The sequence below is a fragment of the Echiichthys vipera genome (assembly GCF_963691815.1).
Source record: "Echiichthys vipera genome assembly, chromosome: X".
Taxonomy (NCBI): domain Eukaryota; kingdom Metazoa; phylum Chordata; class Actinopteri; order Perciformes; family Trachinidae; genus Echiichthys; species Echiichthys vipera.
This window is the reverse complement of record NC_139825.1, coordinates 5,760,223-5,783,626: the sequence shown is the minus strand read 5'-3', so window position 1 is coordinate 5,783,626 and position 23,404 is coordinate 5,760,223. Positions and strand designations below refer to the sequence as shown.

Sequence of the window (23,404 nt, the reverse complement as noted above, 5' to 3'; positions counted from 1 at the left end):
CAGCTAATTACATGGCAGCAACTCAATGCATTTAGGCATGTAGACATGGTGAAGACGATCTGCTGCAGTTCAAACGGAGCATCAGAACGGGGAAGAAAGGTGATTTAAGTGTCTTTGAACGTGGCATGGTTGTTGGTGCCAGTGGGCTTGTCTGAGTATTTCAGAAACTGCTGATCTACTGGGATTTTCACGGACAACCATCTCTAGGGCTTACAGAGAATGGTCCGAAAAAGAGAAACTATCCAGTGAGCGGCAGTTCTGTGGGCGCAAATGCCTTTTTGATGCCAGAGGTCAAAGGAGAATGGCCCGACTGGTTGGAGCTGATAGAAAGGCAACAGTAACTCAAATATCCACTGGTTACAACAGAGGAATGCAGGAGAGCATCTGTGAACACACAACACCACCTACTTTCTAGCAGATAGGTGACAGCAGCAGAAGACCACACTGACACTTTATTAAGCGCCGGGTGCACCTAATAAAGTGGCCGATGAGTGTAAATCTCCAACGCTGGTTGGTTCGGTCACTTGACAAACTTCTCCAAATTTTCTCCTCCGCAAGTTACCAGACAGATCTGCAAGTAAAATACAATGAAGCTAATGTTTCCCAGCCCCCGTTCTTAAAAGGTTTTCTGTCAAGAGAAATATCTGCGTCGACACAAAACCATTGAAACCGACACACTGCTGAGACACTTTTGTTGTTTGTGCAAACATGCATGCTTTCGATTTTGTGTATATGACACCCGTCCAACTCTACCTCTGATTTGCTTACCATGAAATTTTACTCTACTTCAGCCAATCATCATCATCTATGTGGTTGTCTCGCCCCCCATCACCAAGGAAGAACAGTCATTGCTGTTTGGCTTAGATATCTAGTTGGTCAGATATAAAACAGTTACAATGAGCTAATAATAACAGTAATGCGACACATATTTTGGCAGTAAGCCTGTGAATGTTCTTATTTGTCCAGGTAATCGTTAATGACAATTTCAAAAGCAACTGGACCAGTGCAGGAATTGCTTTGGGGATATTTTGGCAGTAATGATAACGCTGTTACAATGATGGGAAGTAATTACTAAATTAATATAATACTAAGAGAAAACTTCAACTTTTAAGATCAGTGAAATGTTATTTAAAATATGTGTAGCATTTCCTGTAATATTTTTGTTTCAATATCAGCCTGTTACGTAGTCACGTTCATGAATTACGAGCTACACTGTCATGGAAGATAGTAAGCAGAGGGGAAATGATTGGTTTGAAAACACTGACATGTCAGTTCTGATGCTAACCCTTCCTACAGTCAACAATAAATCATCTTCTGATTAGGAATAAACCTTCCTGTCCGCAGCTCAATAGTGTCAGTCTATGCTGCTGTTTTTAAACACTGGTCTTAGTGGTGGGACTGGAGAGAGCCTGATATTTTCTGAGGTGGTACGTCATGTACAAAGTTTGAGAACCACTGAATTTGTCACAACTTTAGCCAGGCCTTATTTTTTATCTGTCTGTTTCCTGGTTGCCAAAACTAACTCTCTGAGTAACTCTGATGTTATTTCAGACTCCTCATTTCAGACTCTTCTAGAATCCACTCCCCTCTGCTCTGGACTACCTGCTGATTGCAATCATCTGGTCTGTTCCATCCTCCACACTCACCTGCTCCTCATCAGCTAATCTGTTCACCCATTACAGAATTAGATTAATCGTTGATGAAAAAAGTGACATTGTTATACCCATCACTGATTGGACATGCACAACATGATAATTGTGCATGTCTTAATAAACTAAAACATGATATTTATGACATACTATATTATGCCTTTTTTAATCAGATGAATTTATTCTTCATTATTTATGATTTCCTTATTTAAAAATGTTTGTTTCCCCACTAAAAAATGTATGTGTTTCATCTGGAATGTGGATGTCTACTTTTCTTACTTTTATGTTTAGTCTTATTCCAGTGCAATACTTACATTTATAACAATATAATGTTTACATTTAATTACCTTCTGTGTATATTCTTATTATAGTGCAATGATAAAATCCTAAACAGTGATGTTTTACTTCTTTGTACTGTATATGTTATTGTAGTGCAATAGTTTACATTTATGATATTGCAATATATAAACCCTCATTCTGATACAAATTATACATTTTTCTTTTTGTTTGAAGCTGTTGTCAGCTGAGGATATTTGTTTGTTTAAATTGATTTATTTTGTCTTTTATTGATATAATATTATGTTCTATATGATGACAATTATATACATTATACATTATATATTCTATTCTGTGATTCAAGTGTTTTAGTGCAATGTGCAGTAAAGATTATCAGAATAACATCATGGATGTCTATATTTTTGGCCAGGATAATCATGGCATGAAATTTCAATATTGTCACATGCATAGTTGTGATAAGAGTCTCGTCAGGTAAGTAAATAACGTTATCTGTGTGTCCTGCATGGATGTCTTGCCCCAACTGTTTTTTTCTTTCTAATCTCAACTTTTGTACACCTTTTTTCATTTCCACATTTTCGGTTTTCTCTGTGTAACTTCAGAGGAAAGTGACCCGGGGATCAGGGTGAGCCACTCAGATTTAACAAAAAGTGGAGTAGTCCAAGTTGGAAGGGGCCGTTCGGCTGCTCACATCCCACCTCTAAACTGAAAGTATTAAACTGGCCCAGTCGACTGCTCGGCCGGAGCGTTTACCACTGTCTACAGATACCAAAGCCAGGCCAGCTAAGGTGGCAGCTGAGGGCCATACCATCACCTGTTTTAATATGTCTATGACTGTAACTGACATCTGACATTGAAATATGATCGCCGGCCCGAACCACCTAATGGCCTGGTTCTCTTTGAGTTTTCATGCAGTGTTACTCTCCTACAACATATTGTGTGTGTCCTTGAGGTCTAACAAAAGTAATGAATGCATTTCCCACGGCATGCACAAAAGATTGCAAAGCAGATTTTTTTTTTTAGTATTTGTGTTTGTGTTTAATGTTTACTAGTTGGCAGCATTTCTCCTTCTTGTCAGCACTTTTCTATGTTTCTTGGCATGGTACTGCCACCTGTGGAAGAGTGTGAAGCCATTGGCAGGAATGTGCATCGCATCACATGTGTCCTTGTCCACAACAGCAATAGAACAGGGATGGAAGAACTGCTCCAGTTCAAGCCAAGTTTCAGCTCTGTCTTTTCTTCTGCAGCATTGTGAACACGTTTTTTGTAAACAAAAACATGTCCCTCATTACATTTGACTATAAAGACACAACTCTAATTTAAAACTATGAAAATGAACAATGTAAAGGGAGGTTACTGTTTCTGGCTCTTATAGCAGGTATGACACTGCATATCCAGTTTTCACTCTCTCTAGACAAAGGGTTGGAGTCTCAGGGTATTTCAAAATCAAACCCGTCCCACACATTTTCCCCAGTCTGCGACGGCTCCCAACTGGTAAAAAGGCAACAATGACAAAGACCACAGGAGATAAAATGGAGGCCAGTGTGTGCTAATGTGATGCCTCACGGCTCCATGCAGCGTGTCTGCTTTTCCTCTCCCTCTTTCTCTCTTTGTTTTTATCTCCCCCTCTGAGCATGTATGTGTTTGTGTTTGTGTGTGTTGGCATTGGAGTCAAGGTTGATGATACACAGTAGGTGCGATGTTTGTTGTGTTCCCTGATTACCACTCTCCCAATTAGCCACTTGAGCGGCTGCTGTCCACTTGGATGTGTTGTGTCCAGGAGTGTGTTCGCAGGGCTCGCGGTGGCCCAGCTACCACTGCTTTAGACCTCATTAACTCCTCGAATGGCAGCGCGACTTTGGCGCCTGTCTAGTGCTAAGGCTATTTACTGCTACATAAGTGCACCGCTGTGGGGCAACAGAACAGATGACCTTCTGTGGAAAAGATGTCCCCATGATGATGGGCTTTACTAAAGTATGGCACATTTATTGCAGATTAAAGGGGCACTCCACTCATTTCACACAGGGAGGTTAGCTTACTAGTCATGAGGAGTGCTACCTTTTGAACACAACTGTATATTCATATATTTAGTTTCACTTAACTAGCCCATTGTGTGCACCCTGTTGTGTTCTTTAACCCCCTAATTTAGCACTTTATATTTCACAATTATTGTTTTCAGTCAGATTGTCCCACTATAACCCATTAAATCTGTGGGTTTTTTTTTAACTTTAACTGAAAAAAACAAGATAAAACGCATTATGTAATGTTGACTGATGTTTTTAATCTAAATGTGCTTCTTTGTTTTCCATGCTCTTGGTTGCAAAACAGATCGCAGCTCAGCTCAAGCTCCTGTTTAGACCAAGATAACTGCTATATCATAATACATGACCAAACTGGGCAGGTCTGACCCATGTCCCCAGGACAGGCACTCTCGTCGTATGCCACTATAGTGGCCAAGCACGGTATTGCAGCACTCGCCTGTTTGTGTCGTGTCCGATGGCACGGAAGCACATTCGTCCATTCACTCCCATACATGCGGGAAAGAGAAGATCACCTCCGAAATTTATTTTGCATACCAATCAAAAAGCTCATAATTATCTTCAGACACTCTACTAAAAAAATATAGGTATTCCTAATGTTAGACCCTAACAACATGGAGTTATGGGCAGGAGAAGGAATGTGCACGGCTAAAAAGAAACATATTCAGCAGCTTAATTCGCTTAATCAAGCCTCGTCGATGTCTACATCTGGTAAGTCCTCCTGCATTCCCGAGAATTATTTACACACTTCTAAGAATCTACAAGTGAAGTTTCATATTTGTACAGGGCTGATTACATGTCAAATTAGCAATGCGAAGTCTTGGGATTCTGCTGACCACATTTGAGATCGATCTGTTGAATTCTCTAGGAGAAGTTAGGAAAAACACCATACCTGCCTAAAGTGGCATGATTCACATAAATTATGACATCATTGTTCGAGGTATTGACTATTCCTTCACAATTTAGTGTCCAATTAGTGGGATAATTATACCAACAAAATATGAAATTAATCCAATAATTTCTCTAGAAGGAGTTTGAAAAAGCTTGCATAAAATAAACTTTTTCAAACATGACAAAGTTTATTTTTAAAATACATGAAAACCGCACAAAATTCAAAACGGCCGACTTCCTGTTGGGAGTAGCTAACGAAAGCTAATAGGAAATATATCTGAAAAGATTAAAGCTATGTGGGTAAATATCAGAGCAACATTGTTTCAACTAAGGCCTTCCAGGCATTGGGGGGTGCTATCGAGCCAGCTAAACACACATGGACCAAATCCAAATGTTTAAGGGTTTTCATGTGTCTGCCAAGTTTTGTGCGCTTTCGAGTATAACAAGTACGCTAAAAATGCGTTCAAGTGCTCAAAGTAATTAGGGTATAGTATATATATACGCTATAGACCGGACGTGCCACACCCTAGTCAAATAATAACATCACATCAAAAACATAATTGGTTTGAACAGGCGTCCACAGCTTTGTGCATCATAAAGGCCTCAAACATGTATATGTAAAATAAAAATGAATGCACAAAATCCAAGATGGCCAACTTTCTGTTAGGTGAAAAATTTGGAAAAAAATGTCAATATGTTCTTCAAGATGAAAGCAATGATCTCACCAAATTTCGTTTACATCAAAATAACTTTTTCCCAACAATGATGTGAGTTTGGGGCACTATGGAGCCCGCTGGCCAAACACAAGCCCAATTCACCTTTGGCACAGCCCTGCTTAGCCCCTCCCCCCTTAGTTACTGTTGCTAACTCGGACAAGCTGCCGTAGCTGACTGCATGTTTACAATGGCAGCTGTCACTGTCGAAACGATTTCTACAAAGGGTGTTTACAACTTTCGGAGACAGCCAATATGATTTAATATTGGTCAGAAAGGTTGGCAGTATGCAATAGAGGGATATATTAAATTGCTATATTTTAAATTGTAAGTGGATGGGGAAAAAATTAAATCAGAGGCACAGGTCTTCAGATCGCAAAGCAAGAGAGAGAAGCCTCACCAAACGTCATTGAAGACCAGCATTGTTCTTGTATAGCAGGGTATTGTATTAAATTGATTTACCAATTAGTAACTTATCAATTGTGTCAAACTGGAGAAGCACTGACATGTAGCCAGATGTATTTGTTTACTGGCATAGTATTTCATGACAACGTTATAAGGTTAAAGTAAACCCTGTTGCTTATCCTCTTGGGATACCGCATATCACTGTTGCATGTGCCCCAGGCACATCGTTTGACCATTTTTGCGTCTTAAATCATAAGTAAAGCCCAGAAAACAACAAAAGTGCTGGAGGCTCTAATGGTTGTCTATGGAGTTAGACGCTGAGAATGTCCGAGTCTGGGCTCTCTGGGCTGTTGGTAGTTAAATGCTATTGGTCCGTGAGCATTCGGGGGCGGGGCTGAGCCAAAGGTGAATTACTGCAGAACTTTGCAATTTTTGCCTCTTCTGACCTGTGTGCCAGTTTTGGTGAGTTTTTGAGAATCCCACGGCCCTCCAAATACAATGAAGTTTGACACATAAAGATAACTTCCTGTTGTCAGTAGGTGGCGCTATGACTTTGACTCAATTTCAGCAGGTAGATGTCTTCAGGCCTGGACTGTTATCCAGTTAGTGAAATTTGGGGCAGATTGGACAATGTAAAGTTGAGCTATGACAACTTATTTTTTCAAGTTTTGGGCAAAATTCACCACATCGAGGGCATTCCATGAATCTTCAAAAGCTTCTCTATTTAGCATCATGAAGGTCTTTAGATGCAACCTACCAGATTTTAAGTCACTCAGGTTAATTCTCTTGGAGGAGTTTGTTTAAGTAGAACATGTCCGACTAGCTTCACTTTGTGAAAAAATGCCAAAGTAAATCCAAAATGGCCAGGGGTTATGGCTCCAAGAGGATTTTTTTTAAGTCTCCATACTTGACATGTGCCTACCAAATTTTGTACGTCTAAATCAAATTTAAAGGTGAGGCCGGGACTTTTAAATATTCTAGGGGGCGCCCTTGAGCCAATTTAACACACACAGACACAAACCCAAGACCCATATCAGGTATTCTGTTTAGACACTAATGTTGCATGTGCAATTTTTTGTGCACTTAAGAGCATGATTAGCACCTCAAAAATGCTAAAAGTAATTAGGGGGCGCTATAGAGCCGACGTGCCACGCCCAAGCCCAATTGTGCCATTAAATCGAAGAAATTACCAGTTTGAATGTGGGTGAAACATTTTGTAAGTTTTTGTTCATCCTAAAGTCCTCAAAAATGTGTTCATAAAATGAAAATTGGCGAAGGAAATCCAAAATGGCCCATGTGCTCTTTAAGATGAGAGCAATGATCCCACCAAATTTCATGAACATCAAAAGAACTCTATCCCAACCATGGCGTCTGTTTTGGGGCCCTATCTGGCCACGCCAGAGCCCAATGACCTTTGACCTTTTTAATTTTCAACACTTCTGACCTGTGAACCAATTTCTGTGAGCCTACGTGCATCCTAAGCCCCACAAAAATGTGATAATAATAATAATTTCAGCAACTGCCCTAATTAGGCAGTTAACGCGATATATGGTTACAAAGTGTAACACTGTTTACAATAGCCGTCTGGATCGCTTCATGTCAGTGGAAGCTGCCTGCGTTCTGCCACAAGAAAGTGGCTTGACGCCTGTTATTTACAAACATGAAATGCCGTATAGAGCTGGCTAACTTAAGCCCTCCTGAATATTAAATATCATTAACAGTTTGGAGGTTGGTTATTGATAATAAATATGCTTTACTTCAATCAAATACATGTAGAATGCTACGGACTTGGCAACAGCGAGTTTAACAACACACACACACACACACACACAAACACACACACACGATTGATACAATCTTGATTTATATTTGCTGATTTACTTGTTATTTGATATATATTTATTGTATTCTAGTCATGTATTTTATATTGACATTATGTTTGTCAGAAATGTGCTGCTGTCTGTCTCATGAGACTCTGATGTTTAATGTCAGCAAGCTCTTTCTGTGAAATAAAAATCCTCCAGGCTCTCAAACGCAGTGTAATGATTAAAGCTAATAACGCAGAAACATTAACGTTAACGTTACATCGTCAACAATAAACTTGTAACATAAACTTGCCTTTAGCAGACATTAATAATTAACAAGTATTCTCTCTGTTTAACTGTGTTAGCCAGCAGATGGTGGCAGCAAAAATATGTAATTTAATGAACGCCAATCTAAAAGTTAACCTCTCACAAAACTAACATTTGTAACAAACTAATGTTAATAGTTAATGCAGCCGAGCTTAACATTCGGCAATTCTTTTGTTTCGCCTTTGAGTGAAGTTATTAAAGCCAAACAAAATGACATGGTTATGAAACTGCAGCAGCAGACCGGGGTGTAGTTAGTTTGAAAATGGATATTCAGATAGGATGGGACCAGAGATAATATCCTATAATATTCAACTTAAAACTAACATCCCCCTGGTCATCAGCAACAGCAGGTTATGTGCTCTCCATGATGTCATCTGTGGAGTGTGGCTGATGTTAATGCTCCAAAAAGTACAGAAATAAAAAGATTGTGCACAAGTCTCAAATCTCAAGTCCAAGTCAAATCTCAAGTTACATTTGTGTGCTACTTAAGTGCAACTCGAGTCCTGCTGCCACAGACACTCAAGCACCAAAAGTGGACTTATCCATTTGTCCCTAATACATTTACTATCTTCTTCTGTTTGAATAATGTTAGCTAAAAACTTCTCTTAATGAAACTATAAACAATATTGTTGACTTGTTGTTAAGGTAGGAACCCGTGTGCTTCGGGCTGAGAGCCACAGACAGGGTAAAGAAGTCAAAAAAGTATAGAAAGGTAAATAACAGGTGAAGGACAAGATTTATACAGTGGAAGCAGTCTGGTGTAGTATTGACCAATCATGTTTGAGCATGCTTTGGTAACATGCAGGTTAACAGTCTGTGTGGAGAACAAAAGTGTCTCTGAACCCGCCTGCTATCGTCTGACAGGGATTCAGCTTTTCATTTGCTTTTTTTCATTATTTCTCCACATTCACATGCAGATATCCATTCATAGAGATGCTGTCTCTCAACTCCAACTCCATTCTCATATCTGAAGTTGTTCATCGGACATCATAAACAATGACTGTCCTCTGAAAAGTAAGAGTCGTAAGTGTGGATATCTGCTGGCTACACCAGAAAGACCGAAATATTAGCTGCTGCACCCAGAGGAAGAAATTGTCGTCAGACAGTCGATGTGTTCAGAGATTGGTGAGTAGATCAAATTACTGTTGTATGATGACACAGAAAATAATGTCATTATATCTAAATGCAATCTACATGAATTCATGCATGTTGAAATTCTGTAGTTTAGTAGTTTTTCAGTGAAAAAACCTATGGAATGAAGAAATAATTTTGAAATATTTCTTATATACTGTATACACATACATATATATATAAATGTATATAGCTCGAATAGAAGAGAGTCATCTGCCGGACTATATGCATCAAATAGTCCATCTAATGAATTGACTCATTGTGTAGAACATAGGAACATTTACACAAACTGCCCAGTTGCCAGTGCTCTACAACTTCCTTCTTTCTGTTAAGTGCTAGCCGGGATATGTCCACTGCAATGCACTTCAATTGCCATTTTCACACAATTGACAATATGTAGAAAATGAGGAGGTGGCCAATTAGATGACACTAAGAAGTGAGCATAACAAGCTATTTGCAGTCATCTCCGTTCAGCTGAATGGGTGGACCATGCTCTGCCTTCTCCTTGACTCCCGACTGACAAACTGGAAAGGGGAAGCATTCCCTAGGGACAATTAGTGCCTGGCAGATTGCATCTGCATTGTGAACATTGAAGAATTTCCTTTTCAGGACCATGGACAGCTCTATAGTGTTCCTGCAGGCAAGTGTATGCAGTTTATTAGAGAGATGGCTGGCCTGCAGCAACCAGCATCAAGACCAGACTATTATCTTCAATCAGACACTCCTGGCCCTGTACACACACGCACACACACGCACTCACGCACATACACACACACACACACACACACACACACACGCACACACACGCGCACACACACACACACACACACACACACACACACACACACACACACACACACACACACACACACACACACACACACACACACACACACACACACACACACACACACACACACACACACACACAGAGTATGTAAACGGCTCCAGGCCAAAAGAAGACATCTCACAGTGACAGGAATGATTTCAGAGACATTTCAGAGATGTTTCAGGGAGATTAGAGTAAACTGTAACTGTAAACCTTCATTAGAAATGCTCTTGATATGTGTGGTTGATTAAAACAACACAACTGGATGCTAAAAGTGTTACAAGCACTCATTGTGGTAGAAACGTTTTCCTGATACTGACGCCGAATATTCCTTGAGCACTGAAAGGTGCAGTGAACCCAACTCAGCACACTGGCTTCCTATTTACCTCTGTGAAATAGGAATTGATCCATTTTTCTTGGAAAACTCGTCATTCCACTTTTCTCCTTTAATATATATATATATATATATATATATATATATATATATATATATATATATATATATATATATATCACGTTAAATATGGTATTTGATTGGAACAAATTAAAACAAAATAAGTCAGTACTGAACATCTCGAAAACCAGATAAATTATCTGGACTTGGCTCGGGAAACTTTAGAACAGGTAGATTACAGTAAAATTACTGGGCACAATAATACATAGCTCTCATGGGCACAACATATTGATACCATAGTTAAGACAATGGGTTGAGGTATCTCCATGATGAGGAAATGTCTTTCTTATGTCCCTGCACATATCGTGAGACAGGTGGCTAAATCTTTAATTCTATGTCACCTGGATTATTGTGCAAGAAATTACAACCTGCCCAGAACAGAGCTGCCAGGTTAGTATTACATTGTCCCATAAGAACAAACACTAACAGTATGCAGTCGACTCTCATGGTTAACGGTAGAGAACAGGCTGGTTTTCAATACAACTAAATTTTCAGGTGTGATCAGGTTCATTCTCATTTAACTAGTTCAGCTGATAATGGCGCAGTGATGTTACCACGCCCCAAATCAAATGCTTTAAAGAGAAGTTATTTATCGTGCCATCAATCTTTGGAATAATTGCCCACTGAATATATGTAAACCGAATAGCAACTTTCAAGTACCATCTGAGAATGCACTATTTAAATTTGTGAGTATTTACTGTATGAATATACTGTAATAATGTATTTAATTTACTTAATTTAATTCATTTGGCAAAAGGGTAAACAATTGTTTGCCTTATAGGTCAGAATATGAACACTTATACAATATCAAATCTTGAAAAAAATGAAGAAAATAGGTTTTCTTTCACTAAAATACGCACAAACAGCAATCACTGAACTGACTGAAATAGGCTACATCAGGGCTGTTCAGTTAATGTGGAGTTAGAGCCGGTTGACGAAAATGATCCAAAATGAGGGGCCGGAAAAATATGAGCATCACATTAATGGATATTGTAAAACAATGCAGCGACATAGGAGTACATATATTGTTTTTATTTTATCACTGTAAATAGTAGCCATAGGCCTCAAAGTGCAACAAGCTTGTCAAAATCAATCCTTGTTTAGTGAACAAACCTGTGAACCAGAGGTTTACACTCAATTATTGGACTAAAGTACAAGTTTGAGGCTCTTCTCCTTTACTTGAGTATTTTTTTACATGCTACTTTATACTTCTACTCTAAACTGACACAAATTAACGTAGCATAAATGCAGAGTAGCATCATTTTTCTGAAAATGCCTTCTCTACTTATCTTTACACACAGATATGGCTTCAGAGTAAACACAGGCTTCACGGCGTCAGAAACAAAGGCTTCTCTGTCCATTCTCTGGTGAACTGGCAGTTTTCTGTGATAACCTAACAGTAGAAAGAGACATTGCGGTGGCGGTTTAACCACGGATTTAACCAGACAGAAACGATTGAGAACAACAGAGCGGAGCTTAGCGAGCTGCTGCAAAGAGGATTCAGAAACCCACGAAGTGCGTAGCGGGAGCGTGCGTAGCGGGAGCGTGCATAGCATTGTGGCCACGTGCCTACAGGGAGCGCGTGGAGCAAGTCAGCGGTCATGAAGGCTAGCACTACATTGCACCTCATAAACCGAACGGTAAACACGTGTACCGAACCGTGACAAAAGGGACGGATTTTTTTAATAAACCGTTCCACCCATAATATATATATATATATATATATATATATATGGTAGGGTATATATATATATATATATATATATATATACACCCTACCATATGATATATAATCATACGGTAGTCCTTCAATCCCACTATCCAAAATTGACCTACAGAGCCCAACTAATTCTCACAACTTGACTGACTGACGGCTTTCATGCTGACACTCCTACAGTTTGCAATGTTAAAATGTTATGAAAGTTTAAAATGTACTTAATATAACAAACTTAATAATCCGTAACCGGTGCTTCATGACGATGCTGGTTATCGTGTATGCTTGCGGGTTGTACTGAAAAGACTCGGACACACCCTGGCAGTCAAATAATAATATTCAGCTTGAATATTTAACTGTAGTAAATGGTGCATATAGCTCAGATGGTCTAGTGCGTGTGTTTTTGTCATACATGATGTGTACTATGAGATCATGTCACAATTTATGTTAACAAGTGGCACGTGGATAGTCTTGCTTTCCTTTCCATTACACCAGTTATCAGGCCTACATCCCCAGAGTCTGGTCACTTCTTCACTGATCAAACCTCTACAGGACCCACTAAACCAGCTGCAACTGCAAGGCACATCCAGATACTTCTGCTCCCATGCTAAAGGTCCCTACACATGATACGCAGTAAAAACACTTTCCACCTGCCGTTCCATTCATTTCCTATGGAGGCTCAGGTTTGCCTCTCTGCCGCTGTGCTCATTGCCGTTGAAATTTCAACCAATAAGATAGAGGCTTTGATTGTGATGTTTACGCTTCCTAGGCAACCAGAGAGCGACACTAAGCCAGTTAGAAAGATGGAGCAAAAACGTATTGTTTGTGTGTCTGAGTTTCCCAAACTATTTAGTGTTGCATTAAAGTCGTATCACGATCTGGGAAGAAAACTTCACACCACGTCTGTGAATAGGCAGTTTACGAGCTAACGGTTGTTTTAATATTACGTTGATTTAGCTGTTTACTGGGTCTCTGCGCCTAACCTCGCGGTGAGCCCAGCGTAAAAAGCATATCATGTGAAGGTTCCTTAACTGTTGAATATGTTTTCTTTTAATAGCTCCTTACTCACAGTCCATTCTCATGAAGTCGTTGAGCAGCTGGAAGAGGGGGAAACTGTCCCAGCTGTCGGGAGGCTGAACTTCAAGAGCTGCATCCATGTCGGCTGAGTAGAGACACAGGAAGGTTTCAGCATGCTCCACCATCAGATCTGACCACCATGCAAAGGCCTTCAGGTAGAGAGAAGGAAAGATAAAGAGGAAAGGAGACAGAGAACAGGCAGTGGAAGAAAATCAACAGGTTGAGAGTGAAAGAAAGGAGACAAATTAGACAAAGAGAGGGCACATGTAAGTGTTCCTCATGGGCACATGTTTAGGAATTCACAGTTAACAATTTGAATTTAATTTACCATAAAGGCTGACAATGTAAGGTAACTCCACTGATCTATTGCAAATGTTCTTGGCTCTCTGTCTCACTTTTCAACATATGAAATCAAGTTGTTGCCACTGCGTGATCTCCGGGGAAGCATTCTTCACAACTCGAGGCAGAAAAAACAGCGCTTGGGCACGGAAAAATCACACACTTTTCTGTTGGCCACAGAGGAAACAGCAGCAGCTCCTTGACAGGCATGGCAGGGAGCTACTTAAACACTCACCCGCAGCTCCTTCAGCGAGTCAATCAGAAGAAAGGAGCTAGAGAGCTATGTCGGGCTCATATCTCTCCAATGCATAGACACAGTGGAGTGACTGTTAGGGACCGGGTTCGCTCATGCACATCAAAAACACTTGCTTTCCTCCATGCACCCCCACTCTTACCAGGCCTCTTAAGAGGGACCCCTGAGGAACCATGGTGTTTGCTCATTCACATCAAGCTGTCAACACTGTAATGTGAATGTACCCATGGGCTTACGTGGTGGTGGAGGTGGAAGGGGGTGAGGGGGGCATGCACTTGCTATGCTCGTAACATTGGGTAGTATGTGTGAGATAGTTTGCAAGAGGGTACATCTAATCAGTGTCAGTCATGTAATCATCATTTTTACATTTCAGAAAAAAGAAGTAAAACTAAAAGGATGCATCAGGATGTTTCTTAAACCTTACCAAATAGTTTAAAAAACATTTCTAGAAGAGAGCTCTTCTTTCAGAACTTTCCTGTCCGTCAACATAGACCTTACGGTGAACAAGAAAATATTAGGTGACCAAAATGTTACAATCAACTCTGATGAAGTGAAAATATACGGTGAGAAGGTCAAAGATCTAACACAATAACAAAGACAACACTCAAAAACAAGTTCACAGCTATTTTAATGAACAAAGTACTGTTAATATGTTTCACTGAGCTTCTATCCTGACAAACAGGGGGCTGTGTAGCTCCGCCCTAAAGCCTGTCCTGCTTTATCATCTATTTTTTTCTGAATGGGACCATAATTTACTAAATGAACATCATGCTGTATTGAAGAAGACTTGAAACTAGTGATTGAGACCATAAACTCTAAACAAACAAAGAAAAAGTTTTACTGCAGAATTAAATCAAGTGAGAAGTAGGCTAATTTTCTCATTGACTTCTATACAATCAGATCTCTTTTTGCAACCACTGCTAGGCATTGGACAATGCAGGATTAGGGCACCACTGCATTGGCTTCACTTTTCAAACCCGAAACTACATCCAATATTTTTAAAAGTATGGTCAGTACATACCGATTCCCTGCATTATTTAAAGATTAAGAATTTGAACAGGTTTCAAAATTGCATCTTCTTTTATTCACCCGACAAAGATGGCAACCAGAGATGAGAGCTGCTTATCACACCCAGTCTATGATCACACCTCAGTAACTGGGTGGGTTGTGCAACTGTAAAACTCTGAAGGAAATGTTATTAGCACCTGCCAAACTAAAGCAGTTACACATAGGGTGTATACCAAATTTCAGAAATTGAGATACATTTCTGTCGATAAATTCTGTACAGAAACACTGCACATTACGTCAAATTGCACAAATAGTCAAAAGACAAATGTGTTCCTATTTATAACAAAGAGTAAGCAATGGCGTCTAGAATTGATAAGGATAATTTTTCATTTCACATTATAATAATAACTAAAGAAAAAAGAGTCGGCTCGTGCAATCTTGCGTTTCACCACTTGAGGCAAGATCATAATTTTGTTTTGTGTAATTGTTGTCTATGAGTGGAGAGAACATTTATTGTTCCCATTGTTGTTTTAGGTGGCCTCTGCCTCTCTGTCTGTGGTGGTGACTCAGATAAGTCACTAATTAAGTACATAGAGTTAACAATGACAATCTCATGCTGCTGCCTCATTGAACAATGAATGTTTTTTTGTCATTTGCTCTCATGGAGCAACTTTGGTAGGAATGGGGCATCATCTTATGACACTGTATCCAGAACTCATAATGTACCCATACTATTTGCTCATTCCGTTGCTGTCTTAGTTTAGGCAGCTACTACTTTCATGACACGATTTTAGATGGAGATGCTCCATATGAACTTCACTCTACAGCAAGAGGACTATCTGAAGTTATATTAAACAACTCGCAGCCATTTCATTCAGTTTTTGACAAAACTCAGGATCATTTGTGTAAGTTGAATCTGCATGAAAGTTAAAATTGGTGATTACATGAGAGACATAAAATAGGGCTGGTAAATAGGATGAGCAATAACCAGCTTTAGAGCAACTGGACAATTGCATTGAATCATTACCTTGAATCCTGTTTTCATTTTGTATTGACCAAAACAAAAATGGATATAAATATTTGCCAGGGATGGAGTCTAACGCTGGTTAGGCTTGTTCACCAATGTGCTCACATCATTTGAGCTGAGCATATGCATTTCATGGAAATGCCAGGAAGGTGATCATGTTATCACTGATCACACAAAGCATGCCTTGCATTTTCTACATTGTGTGTACCGAAAGATTTAATGGAGAGGAATGAGTTTCTTTAAGGGAAGGAAAGCTGTCACAGCACCTTCCCCAAGCTTACTTACTGGACTTGGTAGAATAATTGACACATGGCTAAACACAGGAAAACGGGTTAGCATATTCAAGGATGATTTGGGGTAGACTCCTAGAAAACAAGGTACAGAGTTGTAGTCTTTGAGACAAAAAGTTACACATTCAGCATCAAAAGTCACAACTCTGCATTGTTTTCTCAGAGCTTAGCTTAATGAGTTTAACGTATAAAACACATTGTTTAAGTGCTTGTCTCTGTTGTTCATCACCAAAGGCAGAAACTGTTGCTAGTTTGGAAGCTAACAAGCACTTGATTACCAGTGACCATAAGCCGAACGGGGTTCTGGGTCATTGTTAAGAAGAGAAACATTGATGATCCTCTACAATAGCCGTGTCATTAAGTGCATGCACAGGTAGGGTAGGAGACAGGGCTTATGGCACTAAGACAATCACATACCTCTTTTCCCTGTTCCAAAATTTCCCAGCAAACCAAATAAACCATTGAAATGAAAAGCAGAGAAGGAATAAGTCAACTTGGAACAATGAAGTTACAAAGAAAATTACGATTTACAATACTGTACAGTAAATAGCACAGCATTCACAGTAAATGGGTAGAAACACTGGATAGATTAAGGATTTTACATAATAAAGGAAACCTTAAAAATGACTTTTTTTATGCGCATATATTCCTTTGCTGTTTGGGCAATTTGATCATTTTAAAACTGTACTGGAGAAAAAAGGAAACCATATAAACATAAAGTTTCCAAATGTTATTTCTAAAGTCAATCAATATCCCAAAAATAAACCCAACCCTGTGACTGAGAAAGCAGATGCAACTAATTGGGACACCTGAAAAAACTCCCCTATAGCTGACCGAATACTCCACTTTAAATGAAATACTGTACAGCATTTCTACAAGTTTCCAACTAAACAAAATGTAGCAAAAGGGCAGCATGAGGCTCATTACAGTGTACACAGGCTGCAGAGAAGAACTCATAGACTTACTCCTACATCACCTCCAACTGGACAACAAATGTCAGAAAACTGGTAGCCAACATGTTTTCTTTTTGAAAACCTTGTTGCTTGGGATCTATTAAACCAAATTTGGATTCCATTTGGAGTATACTGTCAGCCTGTAGAGGGTTTGCAGGTGTTGTGATGCACTCTGGGGCCATAGTGGAAGACGTTGTCTCTCATCACACACTGCATCTGTATTTCTGAATTAGTATATCACTAGGTTCAAATCTGCATGATCAATTTATGTTTGTTATTGACATTGACAAAGATACTCAAGTCCACTTGTCAACAGTGGAGAGATCTTAACAACTTGATATCAATGTGTTGCTGTTACCATCCCATTAGTACACTGGCCAATATATCGTATACAGGCCATTGTTAGTAATGTCTTCTTTCCAGAAGTATATAAAGCTCTTTGCTGTATGTACTAAACTGTCATTTTGTGGGTCAGTGCAGCTTCTTGTTTCACAGTGGTAAACTGGTGCTAACTGCTAAACACTGTGTTGCCATCCTGAAGTCGCTGTGGCCTGTTACACAGATTAACAATATTAAACTGATCAACAAAAAATATGTTACTATAGGGTATTATGAATAAACAATAAGGTACATGTGGATCAAATCACTACATATAGGCTAAATACTTTTTTTGAGTGATTTACATAGCAAATATCACAGAAATATAGAATTGTGATGTATTATGTTGCTGTTCTGAATTACAGAAGACTGTCAAGCATGCTAAATGTAAAAACCAGATATGTAAGACCATAGACATAAAATTAGGAGAAAGCATTTTGCATTTTTGCATCAGCTCATGTCTCAGATGCATCTCATGTGTGTGAATGTGACCTAAAATGTTTATACATAATATATACACTACACAAGTCATTTTTTTTCAACAGTACATGCGGGAAGAGAGCAACACAATTTGCTCTGGTTGCTGAAGCCGACACTGAACTTGTGTGTTTGTGTGTGTGTGTGTGTGTGTGTGTGTGTGTGTGTGTGTGTGTGTGTGTGTGTGTGTGTGTGTGTGTGTGTGTGTAGATGCCTGCACATATAACAGCGCACTGACCTCAGCATGGTGTTCCTCGTTCTGCTGAAGCACCTCAATCACCAGCTCGGCCAGGCGAATAGTGTCCTCCAGTTTTTTAGCAGGGGTGACTAACCGCCCTACATTCTCTGGAGCACAAAGGGCAAGGGTCAGAGAGGGCAGCCACCGAGTGTGACCATAATCTATTCTTTCTTTTTCTTGCATGCAACCTAAAGTGTGCAAAAGCGTCCCTGATCTGAGATATAAAAATATGTCTTGTTTCATATAGATTTTATTTTTTAAAAGTACACCGCATACATGATACTGCCTAGTCCTAAACACTGAAGCTAGAGGATTAGATAACTCACAGCTTTGACTATAGCTGTTGCCTCAAATGTGATCCTTTGCCCAGTCTACTGCCTCAGCCTAAATCACTGGGACAATCTCATTGTCACATTAAAAATACAAGCATGACATATCAACTTGTTATAATTAGGGCTTGGTATCAGACCTTAGTACTTTTGGACTAAAGACTGCATTGTGTTTGTGGTATCAAGTATAGAAAAGTTTGAATAACGGTCAAATATTGGCTGATTTAAATCATAATTAGGTTACTAGTATACTATATTTTCTTGAAACAGTGTGCAACAATAAACACATTTTACCTAGCCCTGGTTATACTGTAATTCCAGGGTTACTACATATTGTAGTAAGCATTTTTTACTATCAATACTTTTCCTGTTAGGGCTAAAAGCAATGTTGGGTGGCTAGAAGTAGTGAGGGCCTGTGGTAGGTGAATGTGTCACATCTCTTTCACTCAGTAATGATGTTATCCAGGGATCACATAGGTGTAATGAGGGATGCAAACAGCATGTACACTAAACACTCATCATGCAGCAAAGTGGTGGTTATGTTGTGCTCTGACTTTACACTGTGATTGTTATATTGTGATGTATGGTGAAATTACATGTACTTGCATCAAAAGTAAATATGGACTGTGCTTACTGCCATACTAATACCCTTTAGTATGTTGAGTGAGATGACTGAATTTATACCACAGCCAGAGAATACACTTGTTTCTGATTAGTTGACAGATGCCTGGTGGCATTTACCAAAGATGGGTACCACTGATTGGCACTTTTGAAGTAGACTAGCTTTACTTGTCCTTTGATAAGTGGCAATGGTATAAACATGCATTGTGAGGCTTTCTGATATGAAAGGTAATGGATTTTAAGGTAGAATCACCATGACATAAAGCAGAGTGCCTCCATTGATTATTTTCATATATCTGGAATCCTTGTTGTACTTACAATAGAGTAGTGAATTTAGCAGGGTTACATTGGATGGCCAGCGTTCTAAAAGTAAAATTCATATTATTGGAGGTTGTAGCATTTTCTACATTTGGACGGCCATGAAACGCATCTTGTACAAGACATTTTACATAATAACAGACCTGATCTGAGGCCCAGAAAGCTTTGGAGTAAGACATCCAATCAGCAAGCTGCAATTATGTTGCAGTGTATCTAGTGGTAGATTAAAGTTAAAGGAAGAATTTAAAATTAGATTAGAAGAAGCTTGATTCAATTCACTTTTGGAATTCAAATTGGTTTCATATCAGTTTACCTACAATAGTACAACACAATTGTGATTTTTCAACTCTGTCTGAAAAATTCTCTATAGCAAACACAATCTACACATGATCTGACATTAAATACTCTAGCATGCATAGTTTCATGAGGTAGAGCACAGAATGAAGCCCATTGGGTGGTTGCACCTCTCACACCGAGCATGATGTCAGGTGGGCTTTCAAACATGTGAACACCAAGAAAGCAGCAGGACCAGATGCTATCAGTGAGCGGGTCATCCAACTGCAACATGCTGACCAACTAGGTGTGGTGTTCACAATGATATTCGACCTGTCACTGGGTCAGTTTGTAATGCCCACATGCTTCTTAAGTGCACGATCGTTCATGTGCCCACGAAAACAAGACCAACCTGCCTGAATGACAACTGCTCAGTGGCACTAATTTCTGTAGTAATGAAAGGCTTTGATGGCTCGTCAAGGATTACATTTACTCCTCATTACCTAGCACAGTAGACCTACTACTGTCTTTCTACATTCCCAGACGATCTAGGGAAGACACCAAAGCACATATCTTCCACACCACCCTATCTCACCTAGAAAAGAAGGCAAACTACGTATGTAGTATGTAGTGCCCTTGAGGCATTTCACAAAGCTTAAGTACCTGAGATAAAACACCTCAATGCGCATGTGGATCCTCGAAATCAAAGATCCACATGCACAGGCAGGGATCAGACAGGGGATGAGGGAGGGTGGACACACCTCTTCCATCCTCAACCTTAGCTCCAGAGCACCCTAGGGCTGAGTTTCGAGTCCCTTGCTGTACTCCCTCTACACACATGACTTTTTGGCCACTTTTGACTCCAACAGCATCATCAAGTTTGCTGACTACATAGGTGTGGTGGGTTAGGGTTAGGGTTAGGGTTAGGGCAATGAAAATGCCTGCTGGAAAGAAGCAGAGGAGAATAAGGCAACCAGCAATAATAAGGATATGATAGTGGACTTTGTGAACAAGCAGGGAAGGAACCGTGCCCCCCTTAATATCAACAGGTTCTCGGTGGAGAGGGTGTAAAACTTCAAGTACCTTGATGTCCATATTACTGAGGGCCTGACCTGGATCCTGAATACTGACTCGGAGTGAGAAACGCAAGGCAGAGACTGTTTCTCCACAGATGCCTGTAGTAAATTCTACTCCTGCATTATTGAGAGCATCCTGGCGGGAAACATCACTACCTGCTGGTACAGAAACAGCACCAAATAGGACCACAATGTCCTGCAAAGAATGGTTTGTTTAGCTAAGCATACAATAGGGGGTTCCTTACCCTGCCTAAAGGATATTTACACCAAGTACTGAAAGAATAAGGATAATATAATAATTTAAGAGCCAAACCCCCTGGGTAACTGTCTTTCCTATCTGTTGGTGCAAGAATGAAGACACTGCAAGACAGGAATGCTGTCTCACTCTAATGTCAGCCCCATCCAAGGGTAGATGGATACATACACACACAGTACTTTACAGAGGTTGAATTGGCCATTTCAGAGTCATGGGCTCAGTGATGTTGTGGACAACACAGCAGGAGGATGAAGGATTGCCTGCTGCATCTTAAGTCATGCTAACATGGCTGAAAGCTTTCAGAGAATAGGACTTCTGTACTAGTTCAAAGGGGGGCACCGTTAGTATCTAGTCATGTGTGACAAGTCAGAGCTATTATGACAGAGTGTAGATTTGGAAACGAAGAAACAAATTAATTCTAGAAATATTTTTTTTTTTACAATAAACAGGTTTGGATAGTGATTGCACTATATGCGTCACTGGGATATTATTATATTTTATGATGAATAGAGATATTTCTAGAATGTTGGCACATGGTCTGAAGTACATGGCGAAAGTACATTTGGGCATGTCCAATTCTATTTTTGCTAGTAAATTGAGTCATAATCTGGGTGCAAAGTAAGGCACAAGCGGCAAAAATGCAACCTTCATATAGCAGGATTAGATACTGCACTGTTGACCTTTGTTTGTTGATGGCGCAATTTCTTTCTGCTGCCTCGGGATAGCAATGGGCCAACAATGCATCTGACCACACCCCATTTTAAGACCAACACATTCATGGGCGCACAGATGAGCAAAGGTAAATTTGCTGCCTACACAATGTAGGCTGTGCGTCACTTTCCCATTGTCTCACTTGTTGCCAAGTCATGTGCTCACTTGCACTTTGGCATCATATTATCTTGTTTTTGAGTCTAATTAGTGTTCTATCTAAAGTCACCTTGAAAAAGAGATATTGTGGAAGCAACATCCAACCTGGGGACACTGAGATAAACTGATTGTTTCATTGTTCTTCCAACACAACATTCCTGAAACATGTTTCTTGCTGAGGTGGTGACAGGGACTACGGTGGTATGGTTTAACCTGTTTAAACCCACCTAGGGGTAGGGTTAGGGCTAGACCGAAACTGCTTGGAGCCAGCTAGTTTAGGTTGTGTATTAGCCATATGCCAAACAATCACATTTTCATAAACTAAAGATTATCATTTCAAATGAAGCATTGTACATCCATTTTGACGTTACAGCTCCACTGTTAAAAGCATTGAATCAAAAAGTGTTTTTGGTCCAACCCTACTCCTAATTTTACGGTGGGGAGGTGGGATTTCACAGGTTAAGGTAGACTAGAAATTGTCTAACAGCAGATGTTAAACATATGGTACAACATCACCTGGATCCTTCAGTTTTTTCTGAGATTTCTCCACTGAATAAGAGTATTTTTTTAAAGAACTGGTTGCAAGGATGTAGAGAAGGTTAAGAGAAGTGGGAAAGAAGTAATTATTCAATACAGGAAGTATAAGCTGAGGTAATGAAAAACAGGTGTCAGAAATAAAGGTAAACGTAAATCTCAAACAGCATACAAACCTGTTTAAATGGTTGTGATATATGCCATCAGTACCAGTTTTTAGTGGTGGTTTCATTCAATAAAGGGGACACATCCACAATGTGTAACCTTTCCTTTGAAAACTTGTCTAACCTGGGTCCAAAGATGTTTCACTCAAAGGATGAGAATTAAAAAAGATACCTTTTAAATTACTACAGGCTGTGGGCGACCTGTTTGGATGTACCATGATCTAAAACACTTAAAGGATTTACACACAAGCAAAGTAAAAATGCATTCAAGTCGCAAGACAAATAACATGGTGGTTTGGGCAGAACAGAAAACAAGCTTACAGAAAGATTAGAATGTATCTCGAGAGGCTTAGCAACAAATTGAGCTTGAAACATGTCAAACAACTGTAATAAGTGAACTTTGCAGACTAAAACAATAGATGCAACAGACCAAAGGATGTCAGGGACAACAAAAATGTGAGGTTGCTTGTTGTGATTGCCGTGCATACTGGTTGTTGGGAAAAATAATAGTGTGCAGAGGTAGGGGGTGGAGCTGGGGGAATGAGGAAGTTACTCACGAATGGTTAAATCCATCACTTGAGACGCCAAGCAGAAGACAGGATGCTCATACATCTCTCTCTTTTTCCCTACAGAGAAAGAGGGAGGATACCAAGGCATGCGAGAGGCCGAGGTCAG

General features: G+C 39.7%; 1 protein-coding gene across 4 annotated transcripts in view; it reads right to left on the bottom strand.

The window, feature by feature from the left end:
* The window catches only part of LOC310965643 (calcium-dependent secretion activator 1), a gene marked incomplete at both ends in the record, with an annotated part of 320,144 nt that overhangs the window by 74,139 nt on the left and 222,601 nt on the right, over positions 1-23,404 (bottom strand). For 2 of the 4 annotated variants that reach the window (XM_083939356.1, XM_083939353.1), the window contains 3 exons: positions 13,321-13,477; positions 18,283-18,398; positions 23,287-23,355. In XM_083939356.1, coding sequence (XP_083795482.1) covers positions 13,321-13,477; positions 18,283-18,398; positions 23,287-23,355 — 342 coding nt within the window. The remainder of the gene's footprint in view (positions 1-13,320; positions 13,478-18,282; positions 18,399-23,286; positions 23,356-23,404) is intronic. The other 2 variants (XM_083939354.1, XM_083939355.1) reach the window with 2 other exon arrangements.